The 25,302-nt window shown below is 53.9% G+C and overlaps 1 protein-coding gene across 1 annotated transcript; it reads left to right on the top strand.

The window, feature by feature from the left end:
- The first annotated feature begins 14,000 nt into the window (after positions 1-14,000).
- Positions 14,001-16,184, top strand: LOC139832741 (uncharacterized). Its single transcript, XM_071822581.1, has 2 exons — positions 14,001-15,419; positions 15,594-16,184. The coding sequence occupies exons 1-2, from the start codon at positions 14,001-14,003 to the stop codon at positions 16,182-16,184; spliced, it is 2,010 nt and encodes a 669-aa protein (XP_071678682.1).
- The last annotated feature ends 9,118 nt before the right edge of the window (positions 16,185-25,302 follow it).

Raw genomic sequence — 25,302 nt, 5'->3', positions numbered from 1 at the left:
CTCCATTTTCCGTGGACGACCCTCTTCGTCCAGGGTTCGCTGAACTTTTACAGCCAGATCAGGTCGTGCCTTCCTTAACGTATGCAAGTATAACCTTTCGGCTTCCTCCAGGCCGCGCAATCGCTGAACCCTGCGCTTTTGTGAACGGCTGAGTCCGTCAGGGCACCACCTTGGCCGGTGGTACCTGTCTTCTTCTTCTTCTTGTCCCTCGTCTTCTGAATCCTCGAGATCTGCCCACCGAGGGGACTCAGCACGTTTGCTTTGTGGCGGGAGAGGCCCTAGCGCACGAACACAGACACGTTGGCTGCCTCCTTCTTCTTCTGGTTGCATTCTGGGCAATTGCCGATTGTGGGCAATCGGCTCATTCCTGAATCCCAGCAGTGTCTGAAGAAGGGGCAGTCCCAGTGCCTGTTGTTGTCGTCTTGCTCCCTTGATTTTTCTATGGCACGGCGCTCGTGCTCCTCTTCCTCATGATCATGCCGACGATATCTTCTGGCTTCTCTAGCCAGACGATCTCCTTCATCATCAGAGCTGGACCGTCGGCGTTGGTCATACTGACTTACATACTTGTTGAGGAGGTGATCAGAGAGGGGTCGCTGATATCTCATGTTCTTCACTTCTCCCTCTGTGACGTAGCGCTTGCCATCATGACGGAGCCGATCGCGTGGAGCGGCTTCCTCTGTGTCCTTGCTACGAGAGCAGCTGCCCTCGTCTCCATCTTTGCCAGAGTGGTTCCCAGGTCCTACCATGTTGATGCTGAACGAGGATCCTGGCTGGCAACCTTCAGGGTAAGTGCACTCCACCATGTTAACGGCGGGAAAGGGCTGGGTGTCGACCTTCATGGCGTACTGGTTGAAAATTAGACGCCCTTTTTCTATCGCCGCTTGGATGTGCTGACGCCATACCCTGCAGTCATTGGTGGCATGGGAGAGCGAGTTGTGCCATTTGCAGTATGGCTTTCCGTTCAGCTCTTGCACCGTGGGGAATTTGAGACCTTCAGGAATCGTCAACTGTTTCTCCTTGAGCAGGAGGTCGAAGATTTGCTCAGTCTTAGTCACGTCAAAATCAAATCCCCTGGGTGGGCCTGGTGGCTTTACCCATTTGCAGGACACGGGGGATCCTCCCCGAGTCCATTCAGCCACTGCTACCTCTTGGTCTCCTGCAGGAACTTTGTCTTCCTCTGCATCGACCAGGACTACTGCACGCTTGAACTTGTCTTGGTACAGGTTCGGGTGGCGCTGTTCATATGCCGATAGTTTCTGAACCATGTGTGCCAGCGAGGGATAATCTACTTGGGAGGCCATGTCCTTGAGCTGTGTTGCAAGGCCTGCTACTGCCAACTCGACTGCTTCTTTTTCAGTTATACGAACCGAATAACATCGGTTCCTAAGATTCCTGAAGCGCTGGATGTATTCTGTCACAGTTTCTCCGCGCTTCTGACGTAGTTGTGCTAGATCGGCAATGCCAGACTCGGAAGCCTCTGAATGGTACTGCATATGGAACTGCTCTTCCAACTGCTTCCAAGTCCGGATGGAGTCTGGTGGCAAAGAGGTATACCATCCGAAAGCCGATCCCGTGAGGGACTGTGAGAAGAGCCTCACGCGTAGTTGATCCGACACTGAAGCCGGTCCTAGTTGCGCCAAATATCGGCCGACGTGCTCGATGGAGCTGGAACCATCTGATCCACTGAATTTGGAGAAATCAGGGAGCCGATATTTGGGTGGTAGCGGGATCATCTCGTAGTCGTCGGGGTACGGCTTGGAATAGCCGATGGCCCTCCTTTTCGGCACCATGCCGAACTGGTCTCTCAGTATGGTACTGATCTGATCCATTGTCTTTGGCTGCGGGAGTTGAATTCTGAAGATTCGCCGGGGTGGCGTACTTAGCCAGCCATGTTTGCTTTTCCAGCTCGAGCCAAGCTGCAGGAGCTGAGCTATGGAGGTTCGTCGGGGTGGCGTACTTAGTTAGCCACGTCTGCTTCTCAAGCTCTGTCGCTGACGTCCCTCCTGTTTTCCCAGAAGTCCCTGATGTTGTGGCCTGGTTTGTGAGTGCCCAGTTGCCACAATCTAGCACATACGTGCACGTGTACCCGTGAGGGATCTCCTTAGGCGCCTCGGGCAAGAACTGGTAGTCACTAGGGTCACCACCGATCTTGTAGACGACGAATGCCGGTGTAGCCGGCACTTCTGGTGCTGCCAACGCATATGGCAGCGGTGGACGGGACTGGAGTGGCAACTCTCCTTGATGCGTCCCGAGAGCTGGTCCTGACGGCGAGTGCGGTGCCTCATGATCTCCTGGATCACGCGAAGAGCGCCACGCCCCACCGTGTTGACCAGGTTCTCGGAGTGACGGTGTAGCGAGTGAGCCACCAAGTAGTTGATCTCCTGCCGCGGGGACCTGGTGCGTTCCTCCGACGGGGCGAGAGGTCTATCCCATCGAGTGCACCTTGCGGTGAGAACCCCTTCCATCGATGCCATGTGAACGGGTTCTGCGAAAAGAGCCGATGAGGTCGGCTTCGAGGGTGACTTTGATCTCGTCATACCTCTTCTTGAGCTCGTCGGGCAGCTCCTCGTAGGTGGCGGCGTGCCGTCCGCCATCTCAGATGTAGATGGCGATGTGGTTGATGTAGAAGCTTGTCCCACCGGGCGTGCGAGAATGTGTTGTCGTCGAAACCTGCGGCGGGCAGCGACGGGCAACACCGTAGAGCCGGGAACAACCTAGAGCTGCGGCTGGCTGAGGTCCCTCCGAGCGACGGCCCGCAAAGCCTTCTGGTCACACGTCCGATGCTGATGCAAGGGCGTGCCACCTGACCTATACCTGGTCAGGAAGGTGATGGAGATGCCTCGCTTAGTTTCCTGCATGGCATACACGTAAACATTAAATACGAGCCTCGATCGGCTCTCAGGTTGTCCTGTGAATCGGCTCAAGGAGCCGATCCACCCATGATTCGTACGGGGTGCACGAATATATGGTGGTCCTGCTTGATCAAGATAAAGCTAATGAGATCTACGACGATTTAGGGTTTTCACCGCATAATCGGATCATCCTACTCCCGGGTTGGGCCTCGCGGCCACGCACGGTGATCGTAAGCCGATCCTAAACAAGGCCTAAAAACCAACACGAAGTTGATCCCCGGAACATCCTGTTTAGGACTAGCGAACGACACCCTACGTGCCGCTGGATCCTCCCCCCCTTTGTAAGGCCTAACTATTGCAGATATTAAACTAATCCTTGTAGAACAAGGAGCAACCGTAACGGATCAGATCTACTAAATAATGATCAAGCGGGGTGCCGCCCCCACACCTAAGATAGGTGTGAGGGCGGCTAGACATGCAAGGGTTGCACTACGATAGCATGTTACGAGAAGAACTATGCTAACCCTAACATATCTATGATAACTACGTTGCTCGCCATCAACAAGGCTTCAGTACGAGCAACGCATGAACAACGTGGAGCTTGTGCTGCCTAGATCGCAAGATGCGATCTAGGCAGCATGTCGCTTACCGATAGAAACCCTCGAGACGAAGGAGTTGGCGATGCGCCGAGATTGATTTGTTTGGTTGAACGTTGGTTGTTGTTTACTCCATAAACCCTAGATACATATTTATAGTCCAGAGGACTTTCTAACGTGGGAATAATCCCCACCGTGCACGATACAAACTCTAACTTTTAATCTAAGATACAATCTACCATAATTAAAGATACACGGGCAATCCAGCCCAAACTCCTCGTGCAAGGCCGCTTCAGAGATCTTCCACGTGTAATCTTCCAAGCCCATCTCTCTTACGGCCCACCTCCTGATTTGGCCAAAATCTGGTGATAACAGTACCGTGATCTGGTTTCTAATAGCCCACTCCCGAACCAGCTACAGACCGCAACCCGGCTGTTCGGCTGGCGGGAGCAAAAGCTAAGGAGGCGGCACGCGAAAAACGACTAAGAGAAAGAGCAAAAGCGAGTCGACTCTCGTTCAAACCTTTCATAAAAGCGCCAGTTTGTTCAACTTCATTCGTTTGGCTGAAATATTGTCGGCCTCACTCAGCGGCCCGCCCTTGAACCAGCTACAGACCGCAACCCGGCTGTCCCGCTGGCAAGGGCAACGCCAAAGGGTGGGGCGGGTGAGAAAAAGCAAACGCGCGAAGGAAAAACAAGCCGGAGCACAATGTGATAACAAACACACTAAAAGGTGCGACATAATAAAAAGATAAACATTGTCTTACAGCTACACCCGGCATACCGGGGACTTAATAGATTGTCGTGTTGAGCCAAAAGGGGAGCACAGGTAAATTCAAACACCGGCTGGAGCAGGACCAGCCGGGGAGCCTGGGAGTCAGCACCCGGATCCGCCTCCTCGGCGTCGGCAATCTCCTCGTCCTCTCCCTGCCCCTCTTCTGGAGCATCAAGATCCGCGATGAAGACGCTCTTGTCAGCGAAGTCGGCGATGGCGCTGGCTCTCGCCAGCCGGCGGGCTTTGGCCTCCTCGCTAAGGTTGCCCTCCACATCGGCACATCGAGTCTCCAGCTGGTCCAAGTCAACCTCCTTGTACCAGGAGAGGACAAAGGAGAGGGCTATGTCAGCACCAGCACGGGCGGCGGAGTCCTTCCAGTCCAGCAGGCGGTCGGGTCCGTCCTGGAGCCGCTTCACCAAGTCGGCATGCTCGCTGGGCGGCGTCTCGGTTGGCCACAGCATCTAGAACAAGTCCTCAGCCGCCTGCCACAGCTCATGCCCCAGCATGGTCATCGGAGTGATCCTGGCGTGCATAGCCACCAGGTGATCCTCCATGCTGAAGTGATCCGAGCTTTCCTCGCCGGCTGCCCGCCGAGCATCCCGCACCACGCCCACTGCCGCCAGCGCACCTGCCTGAGTTTCAGGGAAGGCGGCTGCAACAAAGAAGAAAAAATGTAAGTCTACATGTCCGACTGAAAGCAGCCGGCAGAGCCCTGCCACCAGTCTCAGCCGGAAGCAGGCGGAATGACAGAAAAAGGCAAAAAAATTCGAAGTCAAAACCAGCCTGGCGGTAGCCGGCAAGCAAGTGTCGCCTGCCACCAGCCGGAAGATGGAGATATTCGAAGTAAAAAAACCAGCCTGGCGGTAGCCGGCAAGCAAGTGCCGCCAGCCACCAGCCAGAAGATGGAGATATTCGAAGTAAAAAACCAGCCTGGCGGCAGCCGGCAAGCAAGTGCCGCCTGCCACCAGCCAGAAGATGGAGATAATCGAAAAAAGGAAATCAGCCTGGCACCAGCCAGCAAAGAAATGCTGCCTGCTACCAGCCAGAAACCGGGGATATTTGAAGTTTTTCCAGCCGCCAGCTGGCAACAGAATCCCTGTCACCAGCCGACAGCTGGAAGCCGGCAAGGGAAGTATGAACACGCAGAAGTAAAAGATTACCTGCCATGCCACGGTCTAGCGCGTTGATCTCCGCAACCCAGCGTTTGGACGTCTCGGAGAGCACCTTAGACTAGGCAGTCATATCACTGCTCAGCTTCCGGCACTGCTCGTCAACCTCGCTCAGGTGGCGGTTCAGGCTGTCCACCTTTTCCTGCTCGACCCGCTTGATGGAGTCAAGCTCGGCGGCGTGGTTGGTCTCCAACCGGCGCAGACGCCCCAGTTCCCCCTCAGTGGCCTGGACCGCCTCGCGCACAAGCCGGAGCTCCTCCTGTAGCTGTGGGACCTGGGCGGCAGCAGCTGCGAGCCGGCATAAGTCTATGAGTCAGCCGGCTGAAACAAGAAAAAACTTGCAGACCCGTAGCAAGAGAAAGCTTACCCTTGGCAGACTCCAACTCGCGAGCCATCGCAGCGCGGTCGGTTTTGGCCTTGTGGTAGCTGGCCACGAGCCGGTTATACAATTCGGCCTGCTTGTCGGTGACAGTCTGAAGAAAAAGAACAAAATCAGCAAAGGCGAAACCCTGGCTGGCTCCACAGCAGCCGGCCCATGCCTCGGAGGGCTACCAGTATAACAGCAAAATTGCAAAAAATGAGCTGAGTCAAAAGCTCACCTTGTTAACCTTCTCGACCCGCCTAAGGCGATCGTCGGCTTCGGTGGCGGAGTCGGTGATGTAGGCGCGCATGTCGGAGAAGAACTTCTCCATCGAGGAAACCCCCGGCTTGCCCTCCCGGCTCATCACCTCGTGGCCGTCAGCATCACGCCACTCCTTTTCCATGGTGCCCACGGAGCCCAAGCTAGAGTCAGAGGCGGAGACCACATGCGCCAACGCGGTGCCCCGAGCCACGTGCAGGCTCACCAATGGCTGCGAGGACTCCTCCACCGCCGGGCCCTTGGCCTTGACCAGCGCCCTAGCGTCGGCACTAGATGAGCGCGCCGGCTCTTCCCTAACCAGCCCTGAAGCCGGAGGCATCACGGCCTGGCCTGCCGGGTCAGATGCGGCCGTAGGTTCTGGCGGCGGCGGTGCCACCCTTGGGCCCGAGCTGGTCCTAGCCCCAGGCGTGGTTCCACCCGCTCCAGTCGATGGAGCCTCTAGCCAGCGGCGCTGCAGCAGGTCGCCAATCGTTGGTTGGCTGGTGCGGGAGCCGGAGCCGGAGCTTGCCGTGGGCGGCGCAGAAGAAGAAGTCCCCGCTCCCACAGAAGGCGGCGGGAAGATAGGCGGCGTGCGCGCGCGGTCCTTGGCTGGAGGCTGCGGGGTCGGCTCCCTCTTTCCCCGTGGCAGCACGGGCGGCGGCGAGACAGTGCTGGAGGCCGAGCCGGCTCCCGCCCCCTTGGAGAACTTGATGGCAGCCCTACGCCAAGAATGCAACAAGAAAACAAATAAGAAACTCACAAAGATGAGAAAATGGAGGGAAAGAAAAGGAATCAAAAAAGCTAAAAGAGAGAAACTCACCCAGTCGCCTCCGGCACCTGCTTCTGCAGCCGGCGCCGCTTCTTCAGCCCGGCCTCTAGCTGCGCGGTGGTCCTCTTGCGCGTCTTGCTCGGCTGGCCGACGTCGGCCGCAGACGGCACCACGGTCAAAGGAACCGCGCGGATCGGCTCCGTGGCTGGGACCTCCTCCTCCTCCGGCTGTGGGGGCGAGGAAGGCTCGCCATGATCCTCAACGGCCTGGTGGGCGGTGGGCTCCGGGTTCTGGTCATCGCCGGCCGCAAGGTCCGCCGAGTCGGTGTGGTCGCTCTCACACACCTTGTCCGCCAGGTCGCCGTCCTCGACGTTCTGCCGAGGAAAGTTCTAAAGCCGGCAGAGAAAAACAAAGCTTCAACAGCTGAAAGATCAAGCCAGGCAAAGCAGAAAAGTGCGAGCTGGCCAAATCGTCAGAAAGACTTACCAGCGCCGGCGGGGCGAGCCGGCTGAAGGGCTCCAACCCCCACTGCCAGTCGACTGACAGCCGGGCATTGGAGATGTAGTTCACCCGGTTGGCCACACCCTCCTTGGTGAGCTCCACCTTCGACGTCCGGGTCGGATGGAACCGGCCGCTCATGTGGCAGATCTTGTGGACCCGCCACTGCAACGGCAGCACCCGCCGGCTGGTGAAGGCGCATAGCAGATCCGTAGCCGTCAGCCCATCGTTCGTGACGCAGGACCGCAGGAAGTCCAGCAGCAGGGTGACCTCAGCCTGCGGATCAGTCGGCCGATGGCAGAACCCCCAGTTCAGCCTGGTGGGCGCCGCCAAGGAGAAAGGCAGCATGTTGAGTAGGTCGGAAGCCGGCTTCTCGTTCTTCACGTAGAAGAACGTGGTCTGCCACTTCTTCACCGAGTCCACCGTAGGAATCTTCGGGAAGGGCGACCCCGGGCGAGGGTAGAGAGAGGCGACCCCGCAGGCCCGCAGCTGGCCCTCGGTGGTCTAGGCCTTGATGAAGAAAGGACGGCTCCAGAAGTCGATGTTCGGCCACAGGCGGGCGTAGCCCTCGCAGAAGGTGACGAAGCACGAGAGCGTGACGAAGGCGTTAGCCGGCAAGTGGTGCGGCTAGAGCCCGAAGAACTCCAGGAAGGCACGGAAGAACGGGCTCGCCGGTAGCCCGAACCCGCACTCGAAGTGCGCGGTGAAGACCACGTGTTCGCCGGGCTGCGCCTCCGGCACGATTTCCTCGCTGGGCACTCGCACCTCCACTCCCGGCGGAATGCGGTGTGTCCGGCGGAGATGCTGGAGCTTCTCCATTGTGGTGATCGAGCCCTCCCAGGAGCCACTCGGTTGCGCCATGGCCGCCGCGGTGGAGGGCGAAGAAGATGACGATGGAGACAGCGGCGGAGAAGCGCGCGCCGTGGACGGATGGCCTCCCGTGGCACCGGAATGACTGCGCGGCAGCGGCGTGTCGAGGAAGTGGCTCCGCCACGTCCGGATGCAGAGCTTCGCCGGAGTTCGCCGGAGAAACAATGTGCCGCACGGAGAAGCAGAGAGCTCGGGAGAGAGAACGTCGCGCGAGGAAGAAGCGAGGAAGAAAAAGAGCAAATGAGCACATGGACGCCTCGGTGCCTCCCTGCGCCCTATTTATAGCGGCCGACAAGTGGGGGACGTGGGCGGCGACGTGGGATTAACTGTGCCCACGATCCCCACTAATGCCTTACGTTACCGGTAACTGTTCCTAGCCGGCGGATTTTCCGGGGGCCACGTCAGCCCTGGCCACAGAAGATCCCGGGCTGGCATTGATGTGACCACTCGCTGGGCTGGCCCGGGGAATCTTGCCAGAGCCGGTCAGGTCATGGCCCGTGCCCAGAGGAGGCGGTGAATTCGGAGCGACCGGGCCCAAGCCGGCCATGCCATCCTGACGCAAGCCAGCGTCCACTCCATCAAGCTGGAAACACTGACAACACTTATACAAGAAAAACTTACAGAACCAGGCTGGCGTCCGGCTCGGGAACAGCCGGACGACGCAAGCCGGAAAAGGGTGCAGCCGGCCGGGGGAAACTCCCAGCCGGCCCCTTCAACTGCTTTTTAGCAAGATCCATGAGGTCAGCAAATCACGGCCAGGAACAACCTGCCCAGGCCCTTCTCTACGCAGGGCCTCGCCAGCTTCAGGGGCTAATGTCGGGGCGAAGACCCCGGGTATGGCAAAAGACTGGGAACAGTTGGCTCAGGGCCGGCTGGCCCGCGGCAAAGGCCGGCTGAGGAGCAGCCGGCTGAAGCCGTGGCTGGCTGCCTTGTGGGCCGTCTGGAACCAGGTCTATGCTAGCCTGGCCGTGGTCAGCAGAACCATGGCCAGGGCCGGGTTCTACATGCCATGTCCGGCTGTGTTCCACTTTCCCCTGACCGGCTCAGAGCTGGTGACCCTTGCAGGAGAAGGCTTCGAAGGGGTCATCTGGGTCAGGAAAGTCCACCAAGGACAGCAAATCCCACGGATCAGGGGGCGCCGTAGAGCAGCAGTGACCCGCCTCTGGACAGGCCATCATGGGCCGGCTTCCCCGGACGCCGCAGGCTACGTGCGGCGGAACTAGCAGCTGCAGGCTACGACTGTAGGCTAGATTCGCCTACGTCACGCCGCCCTCGGCACGTCCTGTCCCCACCAGGCACGACAGGAAGGACAAGACAGGGCCGATAGCCGGGTGGCATGGCGCCTCGGGAAGGCACGAAGGAGCCGGAGCTGGCGGAGCCGGCACCATAGGCTGTAGGGATCTTTTTGTAATGTTCCAGGCTCTATATAAGCCGGACTACCACCCCTTGCACGGGAAGGATCGATCCTTTCTCACTTCACACTTAGCACCGCTCGGGAGAGAGGCCTTCGTCTACCTCGAGCCCTATTCCCATCCGGATACAGCTCAAGGAGCACCATTGTACTATCTCATACATCATATACACTCTAGAGCAGGAGTAGGGGTTTTACCTCCATACGAGGGCCCCGAACCTGGGTACGTCGCTTGTGTCGCTCGTGCTCATACCCGCATCCAGAAACCGCCGTAGGCCAAGGCTGGAACCACTCATCTGAGCCACCCCATGGCTTATGCCGTGACGATACCACGACAAAGAGGATATTGCTCATTTGAATTTATCAAAAGATCATGTTGGTCCCACAACGTTTTGGTGGAAGGGTGCTGATGGAGGAGGGTTCATAGAGGTGTATTTGATGTCCAGAATGCGCCACTTACATTTGGGGTTTATTTGGTATTTAGTTGGATTACTCCACCAAAGTAGGGAAGAATAGGGTCTTAGGGTTTATCTGGGTCAAGAATGATTTTTATGGATAGAGTTGAACGATCTTGGAAAGCTAGAGATGCAAATGGAGATTTAATCATTTGTAGGACAAATGATCATTCACCAAGATTATGACTAGATGGGGTAGTAACCTTGTAAGATGGATATGTGAGATGTATTAATGGCCGAGACAATGCCATGAATATTTGATCACAGGTCAAATAGTTCTAAAAATTTGTTGTAGTGTACAAATGGTTTTTATTTGATTTAAATCAAAATAAGAAACCTTACTTGAAGTATTTGAAGAAAAAGAGAGGGTTTTGGAAGAGAATGATCCATAGAGAAAATAGAAAATATGGATCATTCCATTTTATAATTTTAAGAAACCAAAACTACATACAAAGGCTTTCACAAGATTTCAAAGTCACATAAAGTGATGGTAAACCATTTGGTAAATACTTTGTGCCAAAATAAAACAATGTCTTTTAGAAACCCTTTTGCGATACCATGATCAAAGGTGATCATAGTCAGACTAAAAAGGAAGGAGTTTTGACAAGATCCTTTGAATTAAGATTTTGAGTCATGGGACAAAACAAAAAGAGGTTTTGGGGTTTAGGTCAAAAGGTTCACTTATTTTTAAAGAGAGGAGGTTAAGGTAATACAAGAGTGACCATAGCTTCCCTATTTTTCTGGAGAATAGAAATTGTGTATTGAGGTACTTTATGGGAAAAAACCCAAGCATAGGGTTTAAGGTATTAGTGGGGAAATGAAAAGAATTTCACAGGGCCACACATGTGTTTTATTTAGTGAGCTGCTAAGTTGTTTTATTGCTAGAGGTGTTGTTCTTTGAGGTAGCTCAAGACAAATATCAGCAAGCACAACAAGACAATTTATCTACCAGCAGAGCAAGGCAGTCCATCTTACCAAACAGATCAAGGCAATTCATCTAAATTAGTCTTTAGAAAAAGTTTTTGTTCTCCCTGATTTTTGCACTTAGGACAACTAAACAAGGCTTCAAAAGTTGGGGTGTTACACTGCCCTCCCTCTAGCTTCCTGGGGAAGCCGCCCCCAAAATTTAGGAAGGCTTCCAAAATAATCTAGCCTAGACTAGTTCAAAAGCCTCTCTAAATTTTAAGGGCGGCTTCCTCAGAAAGCTGGGGGAGAGCAGCTTTTCGGAGAAGCCGCCAAAAGAACTGAGCATAAGAGTGGCTCATCGAGGCTGTTGAGCATGTTGACTGCCATGCATTAATCCATTGAGAGAGTCGTTCCATTCTTACCACGCCACAAGTGAAACAGCGCCGCTGGCCCCCGACGATGCCCGACTCGCCCTGCCTGCCCCAGGTAGGTCACACTCAATAGTCAACCAGCTGCAACCCTAAACCAGCAGCGCTGCTCCCTTGCCCCAGCTCCACAGACGCCCACCATGCTCCAGTCGGCAGCGCAGATTGGGAAGCCAAAGCTCCCTGCATATGGAATTTTACGTCAATGCAGCAATATGCATGGGAAAGAAAAGCAATCAGAATGTACTTAAATACTTATATGCCCTATAATTGCAACATGTGTCGGCAAAACTTAAATACAATCATCTTGTGTCTCAGCTATTTAAAATCAGAGTATCAAGCATATGAATATGATAATTGTAGAACCCACTTTACCCTGAGGTGAGACGGGGCGTAGCGGAGTAGTTTGTCTCGCCTTAGTTTGGATTTTGCAAGTGTAAGGGATAGTCCGAGCATGGACACATATCGACCGTTGCCTACCTAGGGTTTACCTAGGCGCCTTTCCATTTTGTACAAATGGTAGGGGTACAACCTATGAGCTCACATTGAAAGATGCCATGTAATTGGTCGCGGCATTCCGGAGGATCTAGCTGGCTGGGGACTTTGCAACTCCTGGAAAAATAGTCCCTCAGACTCTGGTGTTGGGAGATACAACTCTAGGCGGCATGTCTTAGGCTAAGGCGAGTAGGTGAAAAACTACAATCGGGTACTTGTCGTAGCATAAGTTGGTATGCAGGGATGATGCCCACATGATAGGTATCCGGATCTTGTGGGGAAAGTGTATAACCACTACAGAGTGTAAAACTATTCGAATAGCCGTGTCCGTGGTTATGGACAGTTGGGAAGGATGTTGCTTAGCCTAAAAGGTTTTATTTTATAAAAGAGTTTCCAAACTATTTTGGAAGGAATACCAGTGGGACCGGAGAAAGTGTACCTTGGCGGTACGAAGGAAAGTTGAAAAGATGTTTTGGTCATACTGAGATGACCGGAAAGGAAAAATGGGTTATCCTTACCTATTAGTCTTTAAAAGAAAAACTTATTTTCAAAAATGTTTTTAACAAAGATATAGAGATGCTATATCGACAAGAGAAACTATTGTTCTAGCAAAACCAACCCTAGACTAGAGCTTGTTCCTTGCTACAACCATATTGCATATCCTTTATTTAGTTCTTAGGGGTTTGCAAGTATATTCAAACTATCGACGTAGTGGGAATGGGGGTCCCCACATCGACGGACGCATGGGTGGAGTCGTTGTTCAAGGTGATAAGGTATGGAGCGCACGATGCTCTGCCGGGAGAAGACGACGACGAAGGAGGTGGCGATCGGCATACATATACACCTAGTTCCCGCGCGAGTCCGTCGCCACCAAGCACTCAAGAGGAGCGCGGAGACATACAAGATCTACATCTTCAAGTGTTAGGAAACATGTGAGGCCGCTCTACCAAGGATGGGCAGGGGAAGCTCCTGCGGTGGAGCTTCTCAAAGAACACCAATATAATCAGACAGGCAGGACGTAGGGGTTCACGTTGAGCGCCCTGAACCTAGGTAAAACCTTTGTTGTTTCGGTGTTTGGCTCAATCCCGGTAGTAGCGCCTCGCTCCCACTGCCGAACAAATAAAGGGGGAGGTGAAGCCCCCCAGTGTCAGTGTTCCTCACACGTGACATCTGGCACGCTAGGTAGGGGGCGCTCGTGCTGCATCGAGGATCGACGCCTTCGACAAGCATGGCCCCAAAAAATGGAAAGCAGACTGCCGGAGTGCCCCGTCGGGAGTGCACATGCGGTCGCAGGCTGCCTCCAAAACGGGAGGCGCGTCAGGTGACCCGAGCGCAGCCCAAGGGGAAGTCTTGGCCACTTAGCACCGTCAAGCGCCACAGGGGCACAACTTGCCACCGCCTCCACTAGGACCGCCACCGGTGGGGGCGAAACAGCATCAATCCATCAACAACAATGCAGCGCCCGACATGCAGGCGAAAGGAGCGGCCGGTGTAAGAGCTGCAGGTGATTAGCCAGGCACCAACGCTCCCCACAATGAGCAGCCCTAGCCAGGAGCCGTGTATCCGTAGTAGGAGGAAGCGCCACCAGCTGGAGCAGCTGGCCCGTAGGCCACGCCGGCAGGAGTGGCAGGACCACAGGTTGCACCAGCGGGAGCAGGAGGCCTGCAAGTTGCCCCACAAGCTTAGCAGGGGGCTCCCAGGGAGCAAGGCGCTGCCTCAGGATCCAGAGGGGCTGCACCGGCACGCTCAGGATTACCTCGCACGCACGAGGAGGTGCTGGCGATGGCACGAGGCATGTTCAGGTTCCCACCGATGCTTGGGGATCCAGACTTCAACACGTGGAAGGCTGCCATGGAGTACCTCATCGCTTATGCCAGTCAACCCGACCCGGGGCGCTCGTGCCCTTACTCGGAGTTCCCGGCTGCGACAAGCCCAGCGCCCGTCCTGGTTGCTGATGCGCACGACCCAAGCGGGCTCGACCTCGACAACCCCGACCAGGCTGCGTCCCCCCCGAGAGGCCTGCCCGGCGCCCTACCCTCTTGAGGGTGAGGTTGGCGCTGGGGGCTCGGGGCCGGACCAAGGCCTCAGGGATGGCCCCGCTGGTGGCCCCTTCCTAAAGAAGGCCCAGTTGAAAATCAATGACTAATTGACTAGGAGGATGCCGTTTTTTGGAGAACCGTCCCGCTCCGTCATCATCGGAGCCCATCTCTCTGCTCAACAAGAAGGCGAGTTGGTTGCTTTCATACGGGAAAACGCCGACGTATTTGCGTGGGATCCCTTTGAGCTTCCCAGGGTCCCTCGGGAAGTTATCGAGCACAAGTTGGCCGTGGACCATACCGTATGCCCCATGAAGCAAAAGGTACGGTGTCAAGCGCAGGACCGGCAAGAATTCATTATAGAGGAAGTTCTCAAGCTGGAGGCTGCCGGGGTGGTGCGAAGGATTGTGCATTCCACGTGGACTGCAAACCCTGTCGTGGTCACAAAGCCCAACCTGAAGAAGAGGATGTGCGTGGACTTCACCGATCTAAACCGCGCCTGCCCGAAGGACCCGTTCCCGCTGCCGCGCATTGATCAGATTGTTGACTCCACCGCTGGCTGTGATTTGCTATGCTTCTTGGACTCCTTTTCAGGCTATCATCAGATACGGATGGTTGTCGAAGACGAAGAAAAGACCGCCTTCATTACCCCCTTGGGTTGTTTCTGCTACACGTGGATGCCCTTCAGGTTAAAGAACGCGGGGGCCACCTTCCAGAGAGTGATGCGTGAGTGCATGGGTTCGCAAATGGGGCACACTGTGGAGGCTTACATTGACGACATCATCATTAAGACCAAGAACCAGTGGAGTCTGATCAACGACTTTCTTGAGACCTTCAACAACCTCTGCAAGGTCCAACTCAAGCTCAACCCAGAGAAGTGCACCTTCGGGGTGCCCTCGGGGAAGCTGCTGGGTTTCTTGGTGTCACATCGAGGAATAGAAGCCAACCCCGACAAAATCAAAGCCATTGAGTTCCTTCAAGTCCCTCGAGGGGACAAGGATGTCAAGCGGTTGAATGGATGCATCACTACTTTGGGGCGCTTCATCTCCCGTTTGGGAGGGCGCACCCTTCCATTCTTCAAGTTGTTGAAATCCAAAGGGCCTGTTGAGCGGACCCCTGAGGCCAAAAAATCATTGCAGGACTTGAAGAAGTACCTGGCCTCTCCACCCATTTTGGTCGCCCTCGAGCGTGGAGAACCCCTCCTGATGTATGTTGCTGTGACCAACCAGGTGGTCAGCGCCGTGCTGGTGGCGGAGCGAGAAGAAGAAGTTTTGGCTGCATCGATGACCGCCCAGGCTACCTCGGACCACGAGTCCACACCCGTCGCCCCCGAGCTGACCCCGGGAGCAGGCGCACTCTTGGGAGGGTCTGGTTCCCGGGGAGACCACTCAGTTCCTAACCACAGAGGCCCACCCCTGGGAGCAGGCGTGCTCTCGGGCATTCCAGATCTGGTGAAATCCGCCCCTAGAAGCGCCTGGTGCAACGGCCCATGTACTTCATCAGCACCGTGCTGCGAGATGCCAGGGAGCGATACCCCCCAGGTCCAAAAGCTGCTCATGGGCATCCTCTTGGCGTCCCGCAAGTTGCGTCACTACTTTTAGGCCCATCGCATCACGGTGGTCACCAAGCTTTGCCTCGAGCGCGCGCTCTAGAACTGAGAAGCCACCAGACGCATTGCGGAGTGGGCCTTGGAGTTGTCAGAATTCGACTTGCAGTTCGCGCACAGCGACGCCATCAAAAGCACCGCTTTGGCAGAGTTTGTGGCCGAGTGGACAGACACTCCCCCAGAAGTCAACAACCCTCAATCCAACCTTCCCGGGGACAGTGATGCTAGCCGCTTGACCATGTACTTTGATGGAGCATACTCGTATGAGGGAGCCGGGGCCGGCGTGCTAATCATGGCACCCTCCGGGGAGCAACTCAAGTACGTGTTACAGATGTGCTTCGACTGGGGGCTTTCCACCAATAACACTGCCGAGTACGAAGGCCTGCTGGCCGGCCTTCGGGCCACCGCGGGCCTAGGTATAAGGCAGCTGGTAGTTCGTGGGGACTCTCAGCTCGTGGTATACCAAGTCCACAAAGAATACGAATGTCCGCAAATGGCAGCGTATGTGGAGGAGGTTCGCAAGATGGAGCGACACTTTAAAGGGATCAAGATGGAGCATATTACACGCACCCAGAACCTTATTGCAAATGAACTCTCCAAGATCGGAGCCAAGCGCCAGCCGGTTCACCCGGGGACCTTCGTCGAGTACCTCATGGAGCCATGTGTCAAGCCTAGGCCGCGAGAAGCGCTCCCCCTGTAGAAGCTGTGGAAGCCCCACCAGCTTGCCCTGGGAACACCAAGCCCGCTAAGGAATCGATACCGGGCAAACACCATATCATGTACGTCGAAGGAAGTACCCCGCCTTGGGCGGAGGACATCCTCCGATACATTCAAGATGGAGTGTTGCCTGGGGACAATCTAGAGGCTAAGCGGGTGGCTCGCCGTGCAAGAATGTATCAAGTAATTGATGGGACGTTATACCGGCGAGGCAAAAATGGAGTGAGGCTTCGCTGCATATCTCAGGAAGAGGGCCCGACGCTGTTGGAGGACATACATTTGGGTGTATGCTCCAGTCATGTGGCTTCAAGAGAAATGGCAGGAAAAGCATTCCAGCAGGGTTTCTACTGGCAAAAAACTCTTGCAGATGCCATGCAGGTTGTCCAAACATGCGAGGCTTGTCAGTTCCATGCCAAGAACATGCGAGGCTGGTTGTTGGGGTGGCAGATCACGAGATCCCTCTACCCCGGCGATGAAGATCTAGTCGACGAGCTAGCGGCGAAGGGGCCACCGGTGAACACCGCGCCTTGACTTCATTCTTGGCGGATGATGGCGGCGGCTATTGGCGTCGTTCCCTTGCGAAGGCATCATGTTTGCTGGCCTCTCCATTTGCTCTTGCCGAGTTGGGGACTCGCGGCTGTCGGTGAAAACCGTGTCACGATTGGCGGGCGATGGCGGCGTTAAGCGTCGCTTCCTTCTTGAAGGCATCGTCGTGGTAGTCCGCGGGTACTCACTCATGCTGCTCTGGGGGAAACTCTAGATCCAGCCAGGATCGGACGATGACGGCGCTCCCTGCGTCGTGTTACCTCTTGGGCCATCGTTTTTGGAGCAGCGGCTGGATGGAGGTGGTTTTTGGTGGAGTGGTGTTCATCTACCATGTTGTCGTCGATGATTCTCAACGGCGTGGAGCTGCGGGGCATCGAAGATGGGCGAGGACTGCTGGACGCGTGCAGGATGGTGGAGCTGTCTGGTGTTATGGTGACATCAACGGCAGGCCTGGCATGGTCAATGCGTTGATCTCGCTTGGAGATGGGTTCGAGATAGATGGTGGTTGCGAGCTCTGCGACGTGTGCAATGGCACACCCTCAGGGTTTTGCTTTTTGGATGATGTGTGTTGGTGTACTGTCAGGGAGTGTGGCCTTGTTCATGGTCCCCCTTCATTGTAGGTATAGCGAGTTGTCGCTAGGTAGGAGGCTTCGAGTTGATCTTTGTAATTCCCTTGTAAGGCATTGCAAATAATTTAATAAAGCAGAAAGCTGTTTGGATGCAGAGGCTGGGGCTATGCTCCTTGATCGAAAAAATACATAAAACTTATTACATATTGTTCTCCCAGTGCTGGTATGCCAAAAGTACAGGCGGGGTGCGCCTGTGTAGCTACAAGGAAGCAGGGGGTACGCGTGGATGACTGGCCCTGGAGGTGGCGATAGGGATCTTTCTTCAGGTCCCAGGGACCTGGGAAGCCTCCGCTGCCGCCCCGGAGGTGTTGTACACCACGCGACAGCGACCAATGTTGAACACCTTGACGAAGAGGAAGTCGTGCCCATCGAAGGTGAGGAAGAGGACGTAGCTAAGGCTCAGATGGTGGTCGCAGGATAACCGCACCCAGCCGCGGGAGAGGAATAGGTCGCCCGCCTCATCATAATAGATCCTCATGACGAAGGCATCCTCGCAGCAATCCTCGACCTTCACCAGCATCCGGCGTGGGCGGAGCCCCCTTAGTGTCTACACGAGCATGGACGACAGCTGGAGGCAAGTCCAATCGTCACGCATGATGGTAATGAAGAACTCGTAGCCCTCCAAGTTCGTGGGCGCCTGCCACTGCGGAGGGATAGGCTCCTATGGGCCTGTGCGCCCAAGGCCACGCCTCCTACTCCCACCGCACGTGCCGCCTAGCCCTACTTCGGCGTTCGGCACCGTCACCCCAGGCTGCTCCTGAGCAGGAGTCCCTAGGCCGGCGCTCCTTCGGTTGCGCCTTCCCCTACGACCGCCCCTCGGAGCCAAGGGAGTTTGATCCATGGCAGATGGACGGAAGGGGCGTGCAGAAGTGAAGGATGGGGGGAGGATGGCCAGAGGAACTACGTCAGAAGCTTTTATAGCTCGGGTGTGGGGGTCGCCGGGCGGTTCCCCTTCCTCGGTATTAACTGCCACGTGGTTCCCGCGTCACGACGATGCGACAACTCCCGCTCCGCTGACGGTTGCTACGCACGGTCGGACCGTGGCGTGCGGTTAAGTCAACAATCACTGCACCCGCCCCCTTGGTCCTGCGCGCAGTCAAGCACCCGACGACTGTGCTTCTGCGTTCACGCCAGACAACACGTCACGAAAGATTCCCATACGGCGCTGGGCCCACGTGTTTGTTTAAGGGCATAGCCCGGCAACTCGCGTGCCTGGACTCAGGCCAATCCCGGGGACCAGATCTGCCCGAGAACCAAGATCAAGGAGATTGCCGGCCCACGCCCGGAGGCTACTGTTGACGTAGTGGGAACGGGGATCCCCACACCACCGGACGCGTGGGTGGAGTCACTGTACCAGACGATAAGGGATGGAGCGCACGATGCTCTTCCGGGAGAACACGTCAACGAAGGAGGCGGCGAGCAGCATACATATACACCCAGTGCCCGAGCGAGTCCGTCACCACCAAGCACTCAAGAGGAGCGTGGAGACATACAAGATCTATATCTTCAAGTGTTAGGCACCATGGAAGGTGTTAGAGTACGTCATGGGCCTGGGCCTGTTTGTCCTAGGGTTTGCTTAGTGGTCTAGTAAGCCTTGCTTGGGAGTCAAGTAAACCTCTCTATATATGGAGAGGAGATGTATCAATCTAGTCAAGCAAGAATTAAGAAGGAAATCCCTTCCCTCTTGCCACCGGCTATGGGCCAGGCCCCGGCCGGCCCTCTCGCGCCATCCCTCTAGCAACACCATAACAATTTGGTATCCGCTTTCCGGGTTCGATCATGTCCAGCCATCCCACCACCACCGGCACCACGCCCATGCCGGTGCCGGCCACCTCCACCGCGCCGCTTCCCGTCACCCTCACCCCGGAGGAGATCGCCGGAGCAATCCGCGATCTCACCACTGCTGTCCAGGAGACCCGCCTCTTCCTGGCCGGTCCCTACGGGCCACCGCCGCCAGCGGCGCTGCTGCCGTGGCAACCGATGCACCAGGCGGCCTCCGCCGCGATCGCCGGGCCGCTGCAGCCGACGCTGCTGCTGTCGTCGCCGCCACCCGACGCCGGGCTGCTACAGTCCCCGCTGCCGCTGTCCACCATCTCCGGGCCGGGCCCTACCTCGGTGCCGGGGGTCCCTCTTCTCCAGCAGCCGGCCGCCTTCTTCCCCACCGGGACACTGCAGCAGCAACAGCAGCAGCTGCCGCCGCCACCAACGCCGCCGCTGCAGCTGCTGTCCTCACCGACGATGTCCCTGCCGTTCGGTGGGCAGCTGCCGTCGCCACCAACACCACAGCAGCGGCTGCTACCGCCACCGACGCCGTCCCTGCCTTTCGGCGGTGTGGGAGCGACCTTGGCCCCGGGCTCTACATCGACACCGCCCGGGATGCCCTTCCACCAGGTCCGTTTCCCTCCGTCGCCGTCACCGCTTCCGGCTGGGATCGCTATCCGCCACGTGTCGGTGGCGGTGCGGCTGCAGGCTGCTGCGCGCGGCCTCCTAGCGCGTCGGCGTGTGCGGGAGATGCGTGATCTGCAACTGCAGCTCCTCCAAGTTGCGCTTCCTTGCGCAACGGACCTCGATCTCGTCCGCTGCGTCGGGGATCATGGGCGTGTGGTTTCCCCCACGGGCGGCGGACATGCTGTTTTTCCCGCGGGCAGCGACCTCAAAGTCTGCGCCATCGACAGTCATCCGGCAGGGAGAAGGCATGGTATCACCGACAGGAGCGCACCGCGTAGCACCACTGCATTCCTCCGCCGGCCGCCGCGCGGGCTCCTTTTGTCCCGCTGGTTTCCATGGGATCCAGGTGGCTATACAGGTGCACGTCCGACGGGCGGATGGTGTCCACTTTATGTTCAGGGGCCAACAATAAAGCGTCCCAGTCCATTTCAGGTTGAGAGTAATAAAACAAGCCGAGATGTAAAAGGCTCGTTTTTTAGGTGTTAGGTTTGTGTTGCGTCGAGTCATGGTTTCTTTAGGTTGCAGCTCGAGGACGAGCTGCATGTCCAGGTGGGGTGTAGTGTTAGAGTACGTCATGGGCCTGAGCCCGTTTGTCTTAGGGTTTGCTTAGGGGTCAAGTAAGCCTTGCTTGGGAGTCAAGTAAACCTCTCTATATATGGAGAGGAGATGTATCAATCTAATCAAGCAAGAATTAAGAAGGAAATCCCTTCCCTCTTGCCACCGGCTGTGGGCAAGGTCCCCCGGCCGTCCCTCTCGCGCCATCCCTCTAGCGGCACCATAACAGAAGGCCTCCCTACCAAGGATGGGCAGGGGAAGCTCGTGCGCCGGAGCTTCTCGAAGATGTCTTTGGCCTTGACCACAAGACATCTTCGAGGGGCTCTTCTCGGGGACCTCCTGAAAGCCGCCACACGTTCCCGACGGATGGCCCGGGAACCTGTAACACCCGAAATTTTCAAAACAAAGACAAACTCAATTTCTCTATTTCAAAAATTTGGAGCCAACAAATTTTTTGAAATACTTTACCTTATATGCGTACTATCATGCATGTAAGTCGTGATCCTTGCCTTGAATGTTTGTTTGAAGTATTGAACAAGATCAAAACCCTAAACCCTACCTCTTTTCTAAATCAAAGAGAAACCAAGAAAAGGAAAACAAATAAAAAGGTGAAGCATATATGGGCATATAGCCATATTTGCAAATATAGGTCTGTGCCCTATTTACTTTACCAAAATGGTTGTGAACCATGGTTGAACTCAACCTAACACTAAATGAACCCTAAACCTTGCTCTTTGGAGTCAAAGAGAAATAAAGCAAAAGAAAAGTAAAAATAAAAGAAAAAAGCATATGAGAGCAAATAGCCATTTTGCAAATCTTCACCTAGGCCATGATTACTTTGTGTAAATGGTTTGAAAACATTTCTAAACTCAAAAGAATACATTTTGGCCAAAGAAAATCAAAACAAAAGAAAAGAAAATGAAAAATCCAAGTCACATATGATAATGGTCATATGTGAAAATTTTAACATCTTACCCACTTTGAGCCCTTGTAGTAAGCAATTCCTAAACTAAACTTTCTCAACTCTTTGCACCTCATCCAAGTACTCATCAAGGTGAACCAAATGGTGAAGACCAACCTTCCAAACTCATTCTCAATTTCTTAATCTAATCAAGCAAAGTTACAACACCAAATCAGATTCAAGATCATACCCATTTTTGATTTTTCTCAAACTAACTCCACTTTGCAAACCAAGACCACCAGGAGATGCCAAAACTTATTAGAATCACACCCAAGAAAAAGTTTGGCAAAATTCAAAATAAAAGTTCATGCGGCCATTCTGTCGAGCACTTGGTGTGCATGTTTCAGAAATGTACATACTCTCTAATAACCAGTGTGTAATATCCTAAACCATCACTCCCTATGTCATCATTAGTCTCCTCTTGGACCTCCTGGACAATGCCAAGCCTCAGTACCAATGATCATGGACGATCATGGTCAGGACAAGCCCATGCCGTGGCACTCATGCCACCACCATGCCAACCCCTCTCTCCACTCCCCTCTAGTTGACTTCAGCATGTCCTGGAACCTCCCCTCTCTCCACTGATCACGCTCGTACACTCACTTGGCCAAGGAGAACAAGACAGAGCCCAGCACACGACGCGCCCAGGACAGCCAGAACACGCCAGAGCGTGCACGGCCACGTCCCTGGACACGCCAGAGCGTCACATCGCCTCGTCGCTGCTGACCTCCCCCTGACCTCTCCTTTCACCCACCCACTCGCCAGGACACCAGGAAGCTCCCAGACACCTCCATGTCCCCGCGCATGCCCTGTCGCCGTCGTCCTCATCGACGACCTCAGCCACGGTACTACAAGGACGACGACGTCGCCCGAGCCATCCCGTCCCCCTTTTTCTGCGCCATCGAGCCCGTCCTGATCGCCATGATGCCAGCAACCTCATGCCGTCCTCGCCTTGCCCCTTCACAGCCCGTAGCGCCACCTCCACCGTCGCCATGTCCGCGAGCTCTGCCCCTCGATGACCCTATAAATAGAGGCCTCCCCCGAGCTATTTCTCCACACCAATCGCCTCCTCTCCTCTAACAACCCCTCCTCGAGCATCGCCCCACCTCAATTTCGCCCGTAGCCCACAAATTGCTTGCCGAAGTTCGCCGGAGCCGTCGCAGAAGGCGCCGTCGATTTCGTCCACCTCAGGAGCTGCCGCGACCACCATCTGCCTCGCCGTCGTCAACAACCTCGCTCTACATCAACGCCGACCATCGCCGGAGCTCAGGTGAGCCTCCGACCCCCTAGCTCCACCGCGGCCAGGGTTCAATCTCGTCGTCGACGACGACGACCCTCAGCCGCTCCATCTCACTCTAATCTAACGGCCCCCTTTGATCCATACCGTTTCGGGCGTTAAGTGACGCTGACGCCTGGGACCCACTGTCAGGCGGCCTGCTGCGCGAGATGCACTGCTGGGCCGGCCTGCTAAACCCCCCTCTCTGGCCCAATTCGTTTTCCCGCGCAAGCCCACCATTTGAATTTGGTATTTTAGTTTTAATCCAAATTTCAATACTGGTGCTGTGTTTAAAATTGAATAACTTCAAATCTACAAAACCAAATTGAGTGATTCCAATTTTGTGGGAAAGCTTATGAAATTATCTAGCAAACCCCACTGGTCTCAAACCCTAGTTTATTGTAGATCACTTGCAACAAAAATGACAATTCAGTAACTTTTCAAAATTCAAACAATTTTATAAAATCAACCATAATGAATTTTGAGGTGATTCCAATTCTCATAATTCACATTTCAAACCCTCTAATTGATTATGAAAAAATATAACATAGTTGTTTCATATGATCATGGGCTAGATTCAAATAATAGCTATGTAGTCATTTCTAGCCCATTTAAATTATTGCAAATTTAGAATTTCAAATCTATGAGATGTAGCATCTCATTTAAATCATCTTCCCAAGTAATGTGATGTGAGGTGATGACCTTAGTTGCATGGCCTCATAATTGCTTATTTGAGGATATTAAATCTTGATAATTGTTTAATGAGAGGAAATTATTTTCCTAACCCGAATTAAGTAAAAACCCTAGTGTTATGTGGAGTGATGTTTGTGATGATACTAGATCATCTTTAGTGGGCCATTAAGTCTAAATAGTCTACTTAAGTATTGGTTGGTGATTGTTACCTCGTATCCGTTTATAGACGCTAGTACCGAAGGCTACGAGGAGGAGGAGGTCTTCTACGAAGAAGAAGAGGAACACTTTGACCAGTACCCCAACCAAGGCAAGCTACCCTAATACAAGCTATCCTAAGCCAAGTTACTAGTGCAAGATACCATGGCACTAGTATTGGTGTTTTAAGTTTTACTATTCCAAGTCCCAGTTTTACCTTGTTTTACTTTTACTTTATTTACCAAGGTTTACTTGTTGTATTGTGTCTAAGTGTAGAGTATCACAAGAGAGTCAAACTTAGCCTAGAGAGCAACAATGTAGTTAGCACCCCTCATGATTAGTTGCTATTGCTAAAACTAAAATTGACTACTCTAGATGGGCACTTGTGAATCAAATAACTTTGAAAACCTTGGAATGATGAGTCATTCTATTGAAAGTTTTGAAGGTGAATATGACCTCTGAATGACAATGTGATTTTGACAAAAACTGATGGTTGGGTTCGGATGCGATACCATTCCAATTTTAGAGTACCCCCACAATACCTGATTATGGGTAAGGCTTTAGCTGGAAATTTATGTATGTTAGTATGGGTTCCCTCTGTACAAGCGTCATAGGGGTTATGCCGAGGCTGCCTCCGTTGAAAGTGGAATGACGTGAAAAAGAGTTGAATGTCCTACCCAAGCCCTGTGCAGTTCCTAGGTTGGCGGTTTGCCCTCACTGGGAGGCCAGGCTCACAGGGAGAGGTGCCTATACTAGGGTATGTAAGTGAAAGGTTAATGGTTGATGATCCGCATACTGAGTATGATTATTCAGGGCTATCCCTGACGGATGAAATCAAAAGTTGTGGCACAAGAGTACGACCTCTGCAGAGTGTTAAACTATTCGAATAGCCGCGTCCGCGGTCATGGACAGTTGGAAAGGCCATACTGTTCCATCATCAGAACTTTTTAAAATGTGACGGGTGACTTGTGATTTGAACTTGAAAGGTGACTTTGACTTGAATCACAACAGAGTTGTGGGAATGACACTAATGTTCCCACTTGAGTAAATTTTAGGTCAATAAAGAGTCTTTGCTATAAAGTGTTGATGAAATAAAACTGGCTTTATGCAAATGAACCTAGAGCTTAGAATCCATTAGAGTTACTAGTACTTATGTTAGTATAGTTTGCAAGTACTTTAAAGTACTCACGGCTTTGTCCCTGGCTATTCAAATGGCCAGACTATGAAGAGGAGAACCAGTACCAGGAGGATGGACAGCAGGCCGTCTATGATAACTAGGACTACTTCCTGACGTCAAGCGTTGCCTGTGGAATAGATGGACCGCTACTACGTTTCTTCCGCTATGTGTTTTGTAATTGATCCTTAGATCAACTGTTGTTTTAAGACTTGGATCATGAGATCCTTTGTTGTAAGACTATTATGGTTTGTAATGAATGATGTTCTGTGATATCGACTATTATGTCTCACAAAAACAATATTCCTGGGATTGCGATGTACGGCATAATAGGCATCTGGAATTAAAAATCTGGGTGTTGACAAGTTGGTATCAGAGCCATTGTTTGACCTTAGGAGGCCCTAGTTAGAATGGACGTCTGAAAAACTTAGTTTCAAAACAAATAAGGTGAATATTTAGGAAAACTTATTCACACTCTTACCCTTGAGATCTTTTCAAAATGAGAAATCCATGCTCTACTTTTCCTGGTAATTCTACATAAAATTTTGCACACTTGATCACCTCATTAACTTACTCATCCTAAATGGTTCACAGATGGAGTACAACTATAAGTTCTATCAGCTT

Source organism: Lolium perenne, chromosome 6 (genome assembly GCF_019359855.2).
Source record: "Lolium perenne isolate Kyuss_39 chromosome 6, Kyuss_2.0, whole genome shotgun sequence".
Taxonomy (NCBI): Eukaryota; Viridiplantae; Streptophyta; class Magnoliopsida; order Poales; family Poaceae; genus Lolium; species Lolium perenne.
The sequence above is the reverse complement of the archived record's forward strand: the minus strand, read 5'-3'. Positions and strand labels throughout refer to the sequence as shown.